Below are 14240 nucleotides of genomic sequence, written 5' to 3' on the forward strand. Positions count from 1 at the left end.
TTTGATAAATGTCACTTTGTTTGTGCCTCAACAGTGGGACCAGTGGTGGAGCCAGCCAATCATGATCTGTAAACAGGATAGATGCCCAGATTTCTTCTCCCACACTCAGTGAATGAGACTGAAAACCTGACTTACTTTCTTGGGAGGATGGGAATGGACAAAACATAACCAGTCCTGACAATTTCCAACTCATTAATCATAGTAATTTATCTGAAAATTAATTCAGACCTTTGCTTTTTTTAAAAAAACAAACCACTACTGAATAGGTTCTCAAATACTTAAGCAAGCACATAGAAGAAATTCATTATTATTACACACCGTATTGATGGACAGTGCATTAAGAGGTGACTCTTCAGAATAAAAGTTGTGTACTGTATAAACATGCTATGTAAAACATATGGTATAAACACTTGAGTCTCAAATATTACAATTGGCATACTACTTGCAGAGTTTATATCCTTAAAATTTTGTACATTGGGATATTTGTACTTATCGGCCCCCATTAGTGTCTTATCTGAGCTCTTCAAAATCTGTACTGTGTTTATCTTCCCAATGCCACTGTGAAGTAGGGAAGTATTATCCCCATTTTACAGAGGCCTTATTGGAAATCCTGGGAGGTATTTGGGGGACTAACTCCCATTGATTTCATAAGAGTTATGTGCCTAAATATCTTTGAGGATCTGGGCTTAAGTGACTTGTCCAAAGTCACACAGAAGTTGTGATGAAGCAGGTAAATCAACCCCAGGTCTCACAAGTCCCCAAGTTAGTGCCCTAACACAGGATCATTCTTCTTCTCTTTTTGTATACTGTGAAACAACAAACATTTGTACGAGAAGACAAACTAGAACAGTAGCAATAATCTCCATGGCCCAAATATTTACATAGAATTTGGGCATAATCAAAATTAAGGCTACCAATATTATACCTTCCAGAATACAGCAAAGATGTCAAATGCACAGTAAGTACCAAACATTATTTATAGTCACTAAATGTATCTATTTGGTTCTAGGGGGAGAGAACATAAACTCAGCCACCAGTCTCTCTTTTATCTATTGGCAACTTTCTGATATACTATACTAACATTTTGGGATTTTTAAAAAATATAAAATAAATACTGTATTATGTGTGATTAAGACCCCTACACAAAAACATTTCTTAGTAATGTAATGTGAATTAAAGAATAATTTTTTTGGTATACAAAGATATTCCACAAGTGTATCCTTGAGCAGGTCACTTAACATCTTGCTGAACTGTCCTCAGTACTTTGATATCTTCAGATGAAAGGAAATATATAAGAACTTCTCAGACAATTCGGTTTCCTAATACAACAAGCAGGTTCCGTGATATAGAAAGGAAGTGGCTTCCTGGTGCCCCCCACAAGTATTTTAACATGCTCAGACATCTTAGGTAAGAGTTTACACCCATTTTACAGAAAGGTAAACTGCGGCAGAGAAGTGATGAGCCAAAGTCGCAGAAACCAGCAGCAGAGCTCGGTATAAAACCCAGCAGCCTCGACGCTAAACCCTCTGCCCTTCCAATGGGGTCTAGGGCGTGTGGTGAGTGTGGGGCTGGGGCACAGTTATACCCTCCCCAATGCCTGTGTGTTGGGTGAGTTACACCCTCCCCGGCCTGGCTCACAGGGGAGATCACACCCCCGCCAATGCCCATGGAGGCTGTGCGGGCGGCCCGCACCCCTCAAGTTACCCGTGCCTCTGAGGAGGGGATGGGGTCAGGCCCCAAGCTAGCGGGGTGCGATGCCCAGAGACACCCACCCTCCCCAAACAGAGAGAGGGGAGTCCTGAGAGAACAGACGCCTTCCTGCCGCAACCAATCAGGTGCCTGGCTGGTAGTCCCGTGGCAGCGGTTGGCGCGGCGCCGGCCGTTGACTCTCGTTTGTAACCAATCGGCGCGGGCGGCTCCGGCTGCCTCGGCCTGGGCTCCTCCTCCTGTGACCGCGGGGTCGGGGAGCTGCCGCGGGCGCCATTTCCTCAGCGCCCCCGCGGCGGCGCGGCTGCATCAGCGCTGACGTGGAGGCGACGTGCGGCTCCGCCCGGCCCAATCCCCCCCACCCCCCTGTGACGGGGGCATCACGTACAGGGCGGCGGGTGAGTGCGGGAGGGGGCGGGGACACGTGTGTGTGCGCGCAGCCCGACCCCCTGCCGGCCGGGAGTGGGGGGAGAGGCCGGGCGAGGGAGACAAGCCGCGGGGTGTGGAGAGGAGCGGGGCATAAGGGCAGGCAGGGCCGCGAGAGGAGAGGGCGGGAGCGGCCGCCCTGGCTCTGTGTGTGTGTGTGTGTGAGAGAGAGAGTGTGTGAGAGAGAGAGACGCGCTGCGTGTGCCCCCCCCCCGTCCCCGGGGGGCTCCGTCCGGAGGGGTTTGTTTACCCAGCCGCCTGCCCCTCCGTAGAGGGTGCGATTCAGCCGAGCAGCTCGGCTCCCCACCGCCGCACTCCCGGGCCCACGGGTGCCTTTCTCCGAATCTCTGGGCTTCGCTCCCTCCCCTTTAAACACCCTCTATCAGCAGGTCAGTTTCACGGCGATAGGGTGCAGGCGCTTCAGTCTGGTGGGGGGAGGTTCATCGTCACATCACCCGGGGAGGCCGGGAATGGGAAAGCGCTGCTCTTACCCCTGGGGCTCGGGGGCGCGGAGAGACTGAGGGTGGGGTCCCCAAAGGGATTGAGACACCGCTGAGCATCACAGCACCTAACATTTAGGTACCTAGAAAATTACAGGAACAACAACGCCAGCCCCAACGCAGAGTCCCGCGCCTGGACTCCCACTAGGATACACGAGGGGAGAGAGGCGCCTAGGATGCGACCCACAAACGCCAGCCAGCTAGAGCAAGAGCTGCCTAAGCGAGCCTGGCCAGAGGGGCATGTGCTAACCCCATCCCTGCTCACAGAGCGAGGCACCTCCTAAGGCCGTATCTAGAAGTCTTACAGGGGCACAGCTGCAGCTCCCCTGGTGTAGCGACAGTAGCGGAGACACTGATTACCGTGACGAAAGAAGTGTTCCCGTCACTGTAGAAAATCCACCCCTTCGAGAGGTGGTAGTTATGTCAATGGAAGAATTTTTCCACTGACCTAGCAGCATGTGCATTGCGGGAGAGGAGGTGTTAGATCAACCAACTATGTCGCACAGCATGAAATTTTTCACAGCCCTAAGCAATGTGTGTAGACCAGGCGTAAGTCAGACTCCTCCCTGCAGATCAATCTGTTTATCAGCCCATGAAGGGAAACCAACTGTCCAGGCTCACTGCCTAACCTATTGCTTGAAGAAATAAGTTAGGTGCCTGCTTCATCCACACAAACAGCCAGAGGAAGTGGTGTCCCCAACCGTATAACTTTCATCCCAGTGTTAAAAGAAAAGGAATACTTGTGGCACCTTAGAGACTAACAAATTTATTTGAGCATAAGCTTTCGTGAGCTACAGCTCACTTCATCGGATGCATTAAGCTCACTTCATCGGATGCATTAATGCATCCGATGAAGTGAGCTGTAGCTCACGAAAGCTTATGCTCAAATAAATTTGTTAGTCTCTAAGGTGCCACAAGTACTCCTTTTTTTCTTGTGGATACAGACTAACACGGCTGCTACTCTGATCCCAGTGTTAGAGCGCTTGCCTGAGATGTGGGAGATTGCTGTTCAATACCAGCCCTCTCTGCTCAGGAGAGTGTTCTAACCACTGAACTGTGGGAGTTTTCTGATGTGGGGCTCCCTTAGTGTCTCCTGTTGAAGCTGTTCCCCTATGGATAAATAATGTAAGAGTGATTGGAGCCAGGGGACTGGGCTGAAATCTCCCCCTCTCAGGTGGATGCCGTAATCACGGCATTTCAGAGTCATTCTCTCTTTGGTTTGTTATTGAGAGAGAGAAGGGAGTTATTCCCATGCTGTAGCATGGAGCAATAACAGGGTCCATGCTGATGTAAAGGGTTAGCCTTGGATGCCCTGGCACACGACATGTGTACAACTGGCAGCAGGCTGCCAGTACTTGGTGTGATGTGTGTGGGAGGGAGCACAGTGTTTGTATAGGGCAGTGGTTCTCAACCAGGGGTACAGAGGCCTGGGGGGGGTACACCTAGGTCTTCTGGGGGTACATTAATTCATTTAGATATTTGCCTAGTTTTACAACAGGCTACATAAACACTAATGAAGTGTCAGGGTTCCTTCCCCACTCAACTCTAGGGTACAGATGTGGGGACCTGCATGAAAGACCCCCAAAGCTTATTCTTACCAGCTTAGGTTAAAAACGTCCCCAAGGTACAGACTTTGCCTTGTCCTTGAAAAGTATGCTGCCACCACCAAACGTTTTAAACAAAGAGAACAGGGAAAGAGACCACTTGGAGACGTCTTTCCCCCAAATATCCCCTCAAGCCCTTCACCCCCTTTCCTGCGGGAAGGCTTGATGATAATCCTCACCAATTTGTACAGGTGAACACAGACCCAAACCCTTGGATCTTAAGAACAATGAAAAATCAATCAGGTTCTTAAAAGAAGAATTTTAATTAAAGAAAAGGTAAAAAAAATCACCTCTGTAAAATCAGGATGGAAAATACAGGGTATTCAGATTCAAAACACAGAGGATCCCCCTCTGGGCAAAATCTTAAAGTTACAGAAAACGGGAATAAACCTCCCTCTTAACTCAGGGAAAATTCACATAAAACAAAAGATAAACTAATCTGCCTTGCCTGGCTTACCTATACTGGTTGCAATATTGGAGACTTGGATTAGGATGGGTTGGAGAAGATGGATTTCTGTCTGGCCTTTCTCAGTCCCGAGAGAGAACAACCACATAAAGAGCACAAACAAAAGGCTTCCCCTCCCCAAGATTTGAAAGTATCTTGTCCCCTTATTGGTCCTTTGGGTCAGGTGCCAGCCAGGTTAGCTGAGCTTCTTAACCCTTTACAGGTAACAGGATGTTGCCTCTGGCCAGGAGGGATTTTATCGCACTGTATACAGAAAGGTGGTTACCCTTCCCTTTATATTTATGACACAAAGTCAGTACAAACTAAAATTTCATACAATGATTTGTTTATACTGATCTATGTACTGTACACTGAAATGTAAGTACAAAGTATTCCAATTTATTTTATAATTATATGGTAAAATGAGAAAGTAAGCAATTTTCCAGTATTAGTGTGTTATGACACTTTTGTATTTTTATGTCTGATTTTGTAAGCAAGTAGTTTTTAAGTGAGATGAAACTTGGGGGGACGCAAGACAAATCAGACTCCTGAAAGGGATACAGTAGTCTAGAGAGGTTGTGGACCACTGGTATAGAGGGAGTGAGGGCACACTGCCTGCGGGAGGGGCTCAGCAAGGTCCTCTGTGGTTAGGGTAGGAGTAACACTGCGTATATGCATCAAGAGGAGATGGGGGGCACAAAGGATGGTATTATGTGTGGCAGGTTATGGGGGAAGCACTTTGTGGAAGTGGCTAAGGTAAATTGCAGACTCTCAAGCAATATGTGTGTCTGTGTATTACTGGGGATGCTCTTGTTTTGTATAATATTTCGGGTGAATGGCACTGAGTCACCGTTTTTCTTGGTAGCCTTCCTTGGCAATTCTCTGGGAAGGGATCTGGATGGGCCTGATCCCTTTTAACTAGATTATAGCCTTGCGGGCAAGGGCAGAGAAGGTCCCTGTGGGATTGATAAGAAACAGGTCTCTTTCCGAAACTTTGAGTCAGTGTTTTGGCTCCAACTCTGCTGTTGTCAAGCTTTTACACAGGCCTGAGTCCAGTTGTATCTCATGCAGCTGAAGAGCTGTTCCAACCAGATCTTCACATTAAACGGTAATCTCATCTACACTGTAACTGTAGATTGAACTCCACTTTGTTCTTTGACACAGCTGTTGCATGTCTAAAAATCACAGCAGGCCTAATATTGAATTTCTCTCACCTGTAGTATTAGGTGAGCAGATGTGTCCTGAGTGACATATATCATCTTACCTGCCCTAATACCAGTGACTCCCCCTCCCCCTTTTGCTAAAATTGTTACAGTCCTCAGAGAAAAGGAATAGAATGGAAAAATGTTGGAATATGGGACAAGATGAAAAGTGGGGAGTGCTACTAATAATGGAAATTAATCTGAGAACTACTGTCTTGATATGAAATGAATAGAATGATGCTATTAAATAGAGAGAGCTGCAGGTGGTGCTCAGTTTGCATAACAAATACATGTTCCTGAACACTATTTCTGTCTGGTCCCTGCTTGTTGGCCTGAAGAAAAAATAATGGCCTTGAAATCCATAAAAAAATGGATTCTGAGTTTCCTATCTGCAACTTTCCCTCAAACACAAGGCCCTGCACTCTATGGATGAAGTTTACAGGGTTGGTAGCCAGAAGAAGAAAACCCTTAAAATGTGTAATGTCCATCTGACATTTGAAAGATTTGCAGAGGCAGAAAAATGATGCACCCAGTGAGACATCAGTGGAAGTGCTGAATCACATAGCTTATCTGCTTTTTATTTAGTAGCAGTTTCTTTACTACTAAGCAACCTTTGTTGAGAATTTATACATTCTGATATTTTATATCATAAAAGTGTACTGGAATAAACTAAATTATTTTACAATGGCTCTGTGTATTTAATTAAGGTATCTGATGCTTCAGGTCATACTGAATTCTGGAGCAGTTTGATTACTGGTTATGCAGCTAAATCTCATCAACAAGTATTAAAGATTAATTTTTTGTTATAAGGATTTCAAAATTAAAAACAGCATGCAATTATTTTCCTCAAAAGTATTTTGTTAATCTTTATAGGGCTAAGCTTTTTTTTTTTTTTTTTTAATCAGTCTCCCTTCAGTGGGAAAGAAAAAGTTTCAAAATAAAGGTTCATGTCTCCAAATTTGAGTGGCATCTGCCTATCTTGCGTCCCATGATTGGAGCCCTGCGCAAAAGGTACAAAATTTGTATCTGCATCCAATCCATGATCCACAAATATGGTCTGTGGATACAAAGTGGATATCTACAGCTTTGCAGGGTTCTAGATATAAAATTTGGATCTGCATCTGTCAGGGTTCCCCCTCACACTCTGAACTCTGGGGTACAGATGTGGAGACCCGCATGAAAGACCCCCTAAGCTTATATTTTACCATCTTAGGTTAAAACTTCTCTAAGGCACTAATTCCTTAGACTGATATTGCTGCCATCACCAAGTGATTTACACAAAATATTCAGGGAATGGTCACTTGGAATCCCTATCCCTCTAAAATATCTCCACAAGCCCCTTCACCCCCTTTCCTGGGGAGGCTTGAGAATAAACTACCAACCAGTTGTCTTAGCAATGTGAGCACAGACCAGACCTTTTGTCTTCAGGACACTGAAATCAGTCAGGTTTTTAAAAGAAGAACTTCATTTATAAAGTAAAAAGTAAAAGAATCACACCTGCAAAATCAGGATGCAAGTTAACTTTACAGGGTACTAAAAAGATTTCAAACACAGAGGATTCCCCTCTGGGCTCAACTTCACAGTTACAAAAACAGGAATGAAACTACCCCTGTATCATAGGAAAATTCACGGTCCAAAACAAAAGATAACCTAACATGTTTCCTTGCCCTACTCACAGTTTCTGTGGTTTTAGATGGATTATTCCAGGTATATTTTCAGGAGATATTGTACCTGCTTGGCTTCTCCCTCCATCCAGAGAGGGAACAACAAACAAATCCTTCCCCCCCAGTACAGTTGCCAAGGATACATAAAGGTTGCTACCCTTCCCCCTATATTTATGACCGCATCTATCCACAAACATGATCTGCGGTTATCCGCATCCATAGATGTAGATATCCATGGATATCTGCAGATTTGCATGACTCTACACATGATCAGCTTTCCCTTCTAGCAATGGTTACTTCTACTTGGCTTTTATCCAGTAATGCTGCTTCTGTGGCTCATAAGGCAAATGGTTTCTGGTGGAATGAATTTTCTGGCTGTGAAGTTTATTTTGGGAGGAGGGGTAGAAGAGGGTTACTTCTGCCTCTCCTTTTTCTCTTTTACATGTCTGACATCTTTATTGACGCTGTTTTCAAGCTATTTCCACATATAAAATCTCTTGTCAGTAACACTCTTAATGTACTGGCATTTTCTCATTAATTGAGCAGTATGTCAACATAGTTCTGATATGAGGCCAATGCCAAACATCCATCCCACAAGCTGAAATAAACTTCAAAAACACTAGATTAAAGAAACTGATACATAAACGAAACAAATCACAATGCAATATAATTTAATATGTTTTCAAACAGTAAAAGCATTTCCTTAGAGGATTTCAGATTTCCTGACGCTCTGAGAAAGTTAAGTACTGCAAATTTAACAGTAAAGACACAGATAAACACATTTCCAAATGCAGAGTGTACCTGTTACTCAAACTGCAAAATCTCAATACTAGGTACACAATAAACAATGTCACAATAAGTTATTACAGTGTCATTAGTGAGACAGAGAAAATAGGCATATGTGTTTCCAGCCCCATGATTTTTCCTCACCATACACATACGTTTGCCTTACATTAAATTACAGAATATATTTTCAGCCATAATTCATGGAAGTGCAGTCATGTAACTTGTGTGTGTTAATATAAAAATCCTGCCTAATTAATATCAATGTATTGCCTCGTAACTTTTGAAAGGTAGTAAGCAACCCAGATGAAAAATGTAACAATCCTATTAATATTTAATATCAAAATAAATCTCATGATATGTAGCTGATTTGTAATTAAACCATGTTTATATAAAATCAATTTTTGAGTTTAGGGTTAAGTCCATATGCAAGGCCTATAAAGTTATAATGGTTTGAAAGATCAGTCTTCCTTAAAAAACAAATAGAAACTGTTTATTGTTCCTGATTTTCCAGACAACGTGATCCCTGTCATCAGGTACCACTCCCAAAGCTCCCCATTCCCGGCCAACGGGAGCTGTGGGGGACGGTGGCTGCAGGCGAGGGTAGCGCACAGAGCCCTTTGCTCCCACACTCCCAGGGGCTGCAGGGACGTGGTGCCAGCCGCTTCCTGGACTGGCGCAGGGCCCGTGGCGCCCTGGGGGCATCAATTCTGGGGGACAGATCCAAAGCCCTGATGGGCTGGATCTGGCCGACGGGCTGTAATTTGCCCACCCCGATGTAGAGCCTTGTTTTAAATTTAGGAGCAGTGAATCCGTCAATACATTTCCTTTGTCATCGGTGGTTTGCCTCTAATCAAAACTCTGCTTACATTATAGTAAGAAAAAGTCTTCCATTTTGGTAGTGTCTGTACTAAATTAATAACTGTCTGTTTCATGGGTGCTTGATATTGAGAACAGTTTTAATAGTCTTTTGGAAAAACATATCACCTGCCTTGCTATTTTCAGATATGCCAACCAAAATAGGTCCTTTGTCTTGCACTATGTCTTTATATTATGCAGCTGTTATACTGCAACTTTGTTTTTAGTCAGGCCTTTTATATATGTTTATGTCAAGGGGACTTAAATGGCTATTTACCTTTTTGAAGCTTTGTCTTTTACAGGCCCAAAGTTTCAGGTTTCATTTGACCTTCATACTTGGAGAAGGCAATTTCTGTGCTCAGTTTAACATTTTGTTCAACAAGTGCATGCGTTCACACGCTGTTGACATTTAAATTAATTTCCTCTTGAAAATAATAACAATAATGGCTTGGCCAGAAGTGATGTTTTAGGAGAACAGTGGTATTAACAAATCTCAGGAATACCAGAAAAAAGACAATATAAACAATTCTAGTGCTTTTTGGCTGTGCTGAAGATTAAAAATAGTAAATCATCTGTCTACCTAAAATCCAGAGTATATTCAGCTGTATCTTTGGAGAATACATTTGAATAGATTCCCATGCTTCGGTGTGGCTAAAGTGTATTTTAATTGTGTTCTGCCTCTGAGATTTGCGTTCTAATTTCCCATGAGTTTTAACTAAAATCTAGAGCATAATAAAAATACAGTCCTCTTTCTTGTCATATTTTGTAATGCTGCAGATATCCGAGAGATACTTTCTTAATTTTTTAGTTGTCTTCACTATTTACAGTAGTACAGTTTAACTGTACATACATCTAATAACAGACACGTGAACTGAAATTAGTTAAGTGTTTAGCTGTCTATACTACATGAAAGACTTGCCCTTAGAAAGATCAGGAAGGATCATGGAGGTGTCAAAAACAAATAGAATAATACAACTTTTCTGTAGGAGGAGCACCTTCAGCAATCCATAAGGGATTAAGTCCCTATCTGGTAAATAAAAGATACTATCAAGATTACAAAACTAGATAGGCATTTTCTTCAAACACTTTATTGCTTTTGTTTCAATGATGCTTAGAGCAACAGGCAATGACATTCAACAGCTAATGGAGACTGTCTTTTCACCAAAGCGAGAAAAGTGCTACATTTCTAACTAATGGATGTATGGGTCCAGACTCAATATAAATCAAACCCAAAGCAATAAAGTAGTAAAATTGGAAACATGTCAGTTTCTACAGCATGATAGATGATCCTTGCCAAGAGAAGCCAATGGAACATTTTCCGTGGGACGGGGGTAAAATTAGTAATTTTGAACTAAACCTTATCTCTGAGCAACAGACAATCTTGGATATGAAATATGAAGGTATGATTTTGGAGCTGCATCGGGTAAAATAATCAGGATCCTACTCTTAATTCCAGAAGAAAGTTTTAGTGACTATGTTGGTAATGCATACTAACTACATTATTGATCCTGGTATTTAAGCTGTTTTGATCTACGGGGACATCCTTTTGGATGTACATATTAAACAACTAGTGTCCTCAAGGCTGAGTCTCAGGTCATAGTGAAATTTCTGGGAGAAAGACTATTTCTTCCCAGATCATTGCCTATTACTGTACTGGGTATGTGCATAAGAAGTACAGTAATTCAGCAAGATACTCTTCTCACTTACATGTGCTGTAGGAAGAAGTGGCTGGATACAGTAGGAGATCTTCAGAGTAGCCTATGAGTCAATCCAGAATTGCCCCATTTAAAGTTATACACTCTGCTCTGATTAAGTCCTTGGTGCAAACTGAGCACCAGTGCTCTCAACAGCCAAAGATTTTGACTGTACTATTATTTTAGCTTTATTTCCAGGGGAAAGGAATTCACGAGAAGAAACAGGAATGCAGGAGGTACCATCTGGGTAAATATTAAATACTATATTATTATGGATTGAATTGGAACCGCTGTTGATGTATTAAATAATTTTTCTAACAAACTACACGAAAGATAGACTACTCTAATACATTCCTCATTGTGTATACACTGACACCATTTGGAAACAAGCTCGTTTAAGAGGAACTTTACTTTAACAGTGTATGAATGCTAGCACTCTGTGAGCTGCAGTAGCTTCCTGAGAATTTTCTGATAGAATTCAAGCTGGCAGTTTTAACCATTAAAGCCATAAATAACTCAAGACCTACTTACGAAGAGACTTATTGAAACCTGAGATCAGCACAGGGGCTTGAGATGGAAGGAGGCAGGGCATTTTTGTGTATTCGGTCAAGATGGTATTCTTAGAGATATGAAAATTACCTGTAATTCTGCTTCTCTGATGATATCTTTTAACTTGATTCCTTCTCAACCATAGTGGAAGACAAACATTTTGATGACTTATTTTGGACATAAATTATGTGTAGTGTTTAAGGAGCTATTTGTTTCTCACTCCAAGAAATAACATTCCAGAGAGCATTGAGATACTAGGAGTTGGCTTGTGCATTAAAAATATGTATGGGTTCTTCAGGGGCCTCAAACCATTGAAACAGGGAGTTCCTGCTTGTCTCACATGATAGCAGAAGACCCAAGAATAGGAACCGTGTCATATTATATCTTCAGAAAAATTAGAACAACAAATAGGTGATTTTCCTTTCCTTGTCTGGTCTTTTCCTGCATTTCCTATAATATTTGGTATGTTTGAACAAGATCTCTCTTTTAATGTCACACTTCTCCTTGAGCCTGCAGTGAAGGCTGTATACTGTTTGTGACATTGGTTTGTTGCTATGGTGATGATTGTGACATCACAACTTCAACATCATAACTTCACTGCAGTGTTCAGTAGGCGAGAAAGTGAGCTGAGGAAAACCAAGCTCTTGTTTTAAACACTCCCACCATCCATTATGAGCAAGTGTGTCAAGAAATATCATGGAAAAACAACTGTAAGGTAATTGTGTTTTTGTGTAGCCGATATATTTGAAAGTTTTCTCCACTAACAGAGTCTTTCGGTTTATGTGTTTCAATTGATGGATGTAATTTACCCAAGTGTAGGTTTAAGATTTACAGGATAAAAAATCACAAGAGAGTTGCTGATACCAATTTAAAAATTAAGTGTTAAACATCTGTCATTTGGTTCAAAACAAAATCAATTCAGTGTCCTGAATATGAGATCTTCACGTCTGGAATTACTGTTAGCAAAAGAGACAAAAGTACATAATACAATTATTTTTTGTCTAAAGGAGGATGATATTTCTATTTAGTGGGACAGAACAGTAGGATTTATGTACAATATTTCTGTCAACACTTTTCAGATGTCTCAATATTTTAATAATTTCCTACTCTGGTATATCTCTCCAGTGGCTAATTTATACAAATAGGAATTGAATGAAGTTTTGCTTTCATCACAAAACAAAATAAAACACAATCCAGACATGGTAATCCAGAATAAATATTCACTTGTTAGGTATAATCTTGTGGATCTGATTGTGTCCATTGCAGGATACACAGTATTATGACTATCTAACCTAACTGAATAAAGAAAAGATAAAAATTTCTAACCAATTCTTCCTAGATATCTAATTGTCACTTCCATTTATACTATACTGAATCTATGCACTACTGCTTCTTTGATAGACCTGACTGAATAAATAGTTGCCAGATATTTCTCCCTCAGGGTTCCTCAGAATGGTCCTCTTATTTTTCCCAGTTTCTCTTCTCATCTTCAGTTTCCCCTTGTTTTAATGTTCCTTCCACTCCCCTTCCCTATATGGAAGGGCTGGATAGGTCTCTTCCTGGAATCAGCAGCGCAAGCTAGTATCTGGACATAATGGGTTGCTAGAGAATGAGGCTTTGATTTCCTTACTCAGTGCTGGGAGTATTGCTTACATGCTGCATCTAGTCCTTGCTAGCCAAGAGAGTGAGTTTGATTCCTAATTTACAGGTCATGCATGGCAACACACTGTGATGCTAGGATACTGTTGGGTTGCTCTTTTGTCAGATGTTTTAAAGAGCTGAAATTGGGAGTTGAGGAGAAAAATAATTTAATAGAGTTGAAATAAATATCCCTTCTTCAGGTCTGAATTCATTTCCTTGCACTATATTATTTATTTTTAGACAAATGACCATGGAAATGGTTGAATCGCAACAGGATGGAAGTGCAACAGATTCTGTGGCAGAGAGCGATGCTGTTTGCATACAAAATCAGCCAGGCCAAAGTCAGATTCCCCCCATAGCTCAGGTAATTTGACATACAGGAAGCTAAGAAAAACAAATAAAAATGATCATTTATAATTGTTACTTGCTTTTGGGTGAACATGATACTTTTCTACAGTTCATCATTAAATCCCCCTGTCCTGTATCAGTCTTTTGTTCTTGGAGTAGTGATTTCATATTAAAAACAATAAAGATATAGTCCCAAATGATGACTGCTGTGTTATGGACATGGCAGAATAAGGGCCACAGATAATACAGCACATTATTACAGGTTTCAGAGTAACAGCTGTGTTAGTCTGTATTCGCAAAAAGAAAAGGAGTGCTTGTGGCACCTTAGAGACTAACCAATTTATTTGAGCATAAGCTTTCGTGAGCTACAGCTCACTTCATCGGATGCATACTGTGGAAAGTGTAGAAGATCTTTTTATACACACAAAGCATGAAAAAATACCTCCCCCCACCCCATTCTCCTGCTGGTAATAGCTTATCTAAAGTGATCACTCTCTTTACAATGTGTATGATAATCAAGTTGGGCCATTTCCAGCACAAATCCAGGTTTTCTCCCCCACCCACACACACAAACCCACTCTCCTGCTGGTAATAGCTTATCTAAAGTGACCACTCTCCTTACAATGTGTATGATAATCAAGGTAGGCCATTTCCAGCACAAATCCAGGGTTTAACAAGAACGTCTGAGCGGGACGGGGAGTAGGAAAAAACAAGGGGAAATAGGTTACCTTGCATAATGACGTAGCCACTCCCAGTCTCTGTTCAAGCCTAAGTTAATTGTATCCAATTTGCAAATGAATTCCAATTCAACAGTCTCTC

General features: G+C 41.8%; 1 protein-coding gene across 4 annotated transcripts in view; it reads left to right on the forward strand.

The window, feature by feature from the left end:
* Nucleotides 1-2071: 2071 nt before the first annotated feature.
* The window catches only part of CREM (cAMP responsive element modulator), an 81015-nt gene continuing 68846 nt past the window's right edge, over nucleotides 2072-14240 (forward strand). The window contains exons 1-3 of one of the 4 annotated variants that reach the window (XM_074946216.1): nucleotides 2072-2105; nucleotides 11070-11130; nucleotides 13314-13437. In XM_074946216.1, coding sequence (XP_074802317.1) covers nucleotides 11111-11130; nucleotides 13314-13437 — 144 coding nt within the window. In that variant the 5' untranslated portion in view covers nucleotides 2072-2105; nucleotides 11070-11110. Of the gene's footprint in view, nucleotides 2106-2407; nucleotides 2523-11069; nucleotides 11131-13313; nucleotides 13438-14240 lie in introns of those variants that run through there. The other 3 variants (XM_074946215.1, XM_074946224.1, XM_074946225.1) reach the window with 3 other exon arrangements.

The sequence above is a fragment of the Natator depressus genome, chromosome 2 (genome assembly GCF_965152275.1).
Source record: "Natator depressus isolate rNatDep1 chromosome 2, rNatDep2.hap1, whole genome shotgun sequence".
In the NCBI taxonomy this organism is placed as follows: domain Eukaryota; kingdom Metazoa; phylum Chordata; order Testudines; family Cheloniidae; genus Natator; species Natator depressus.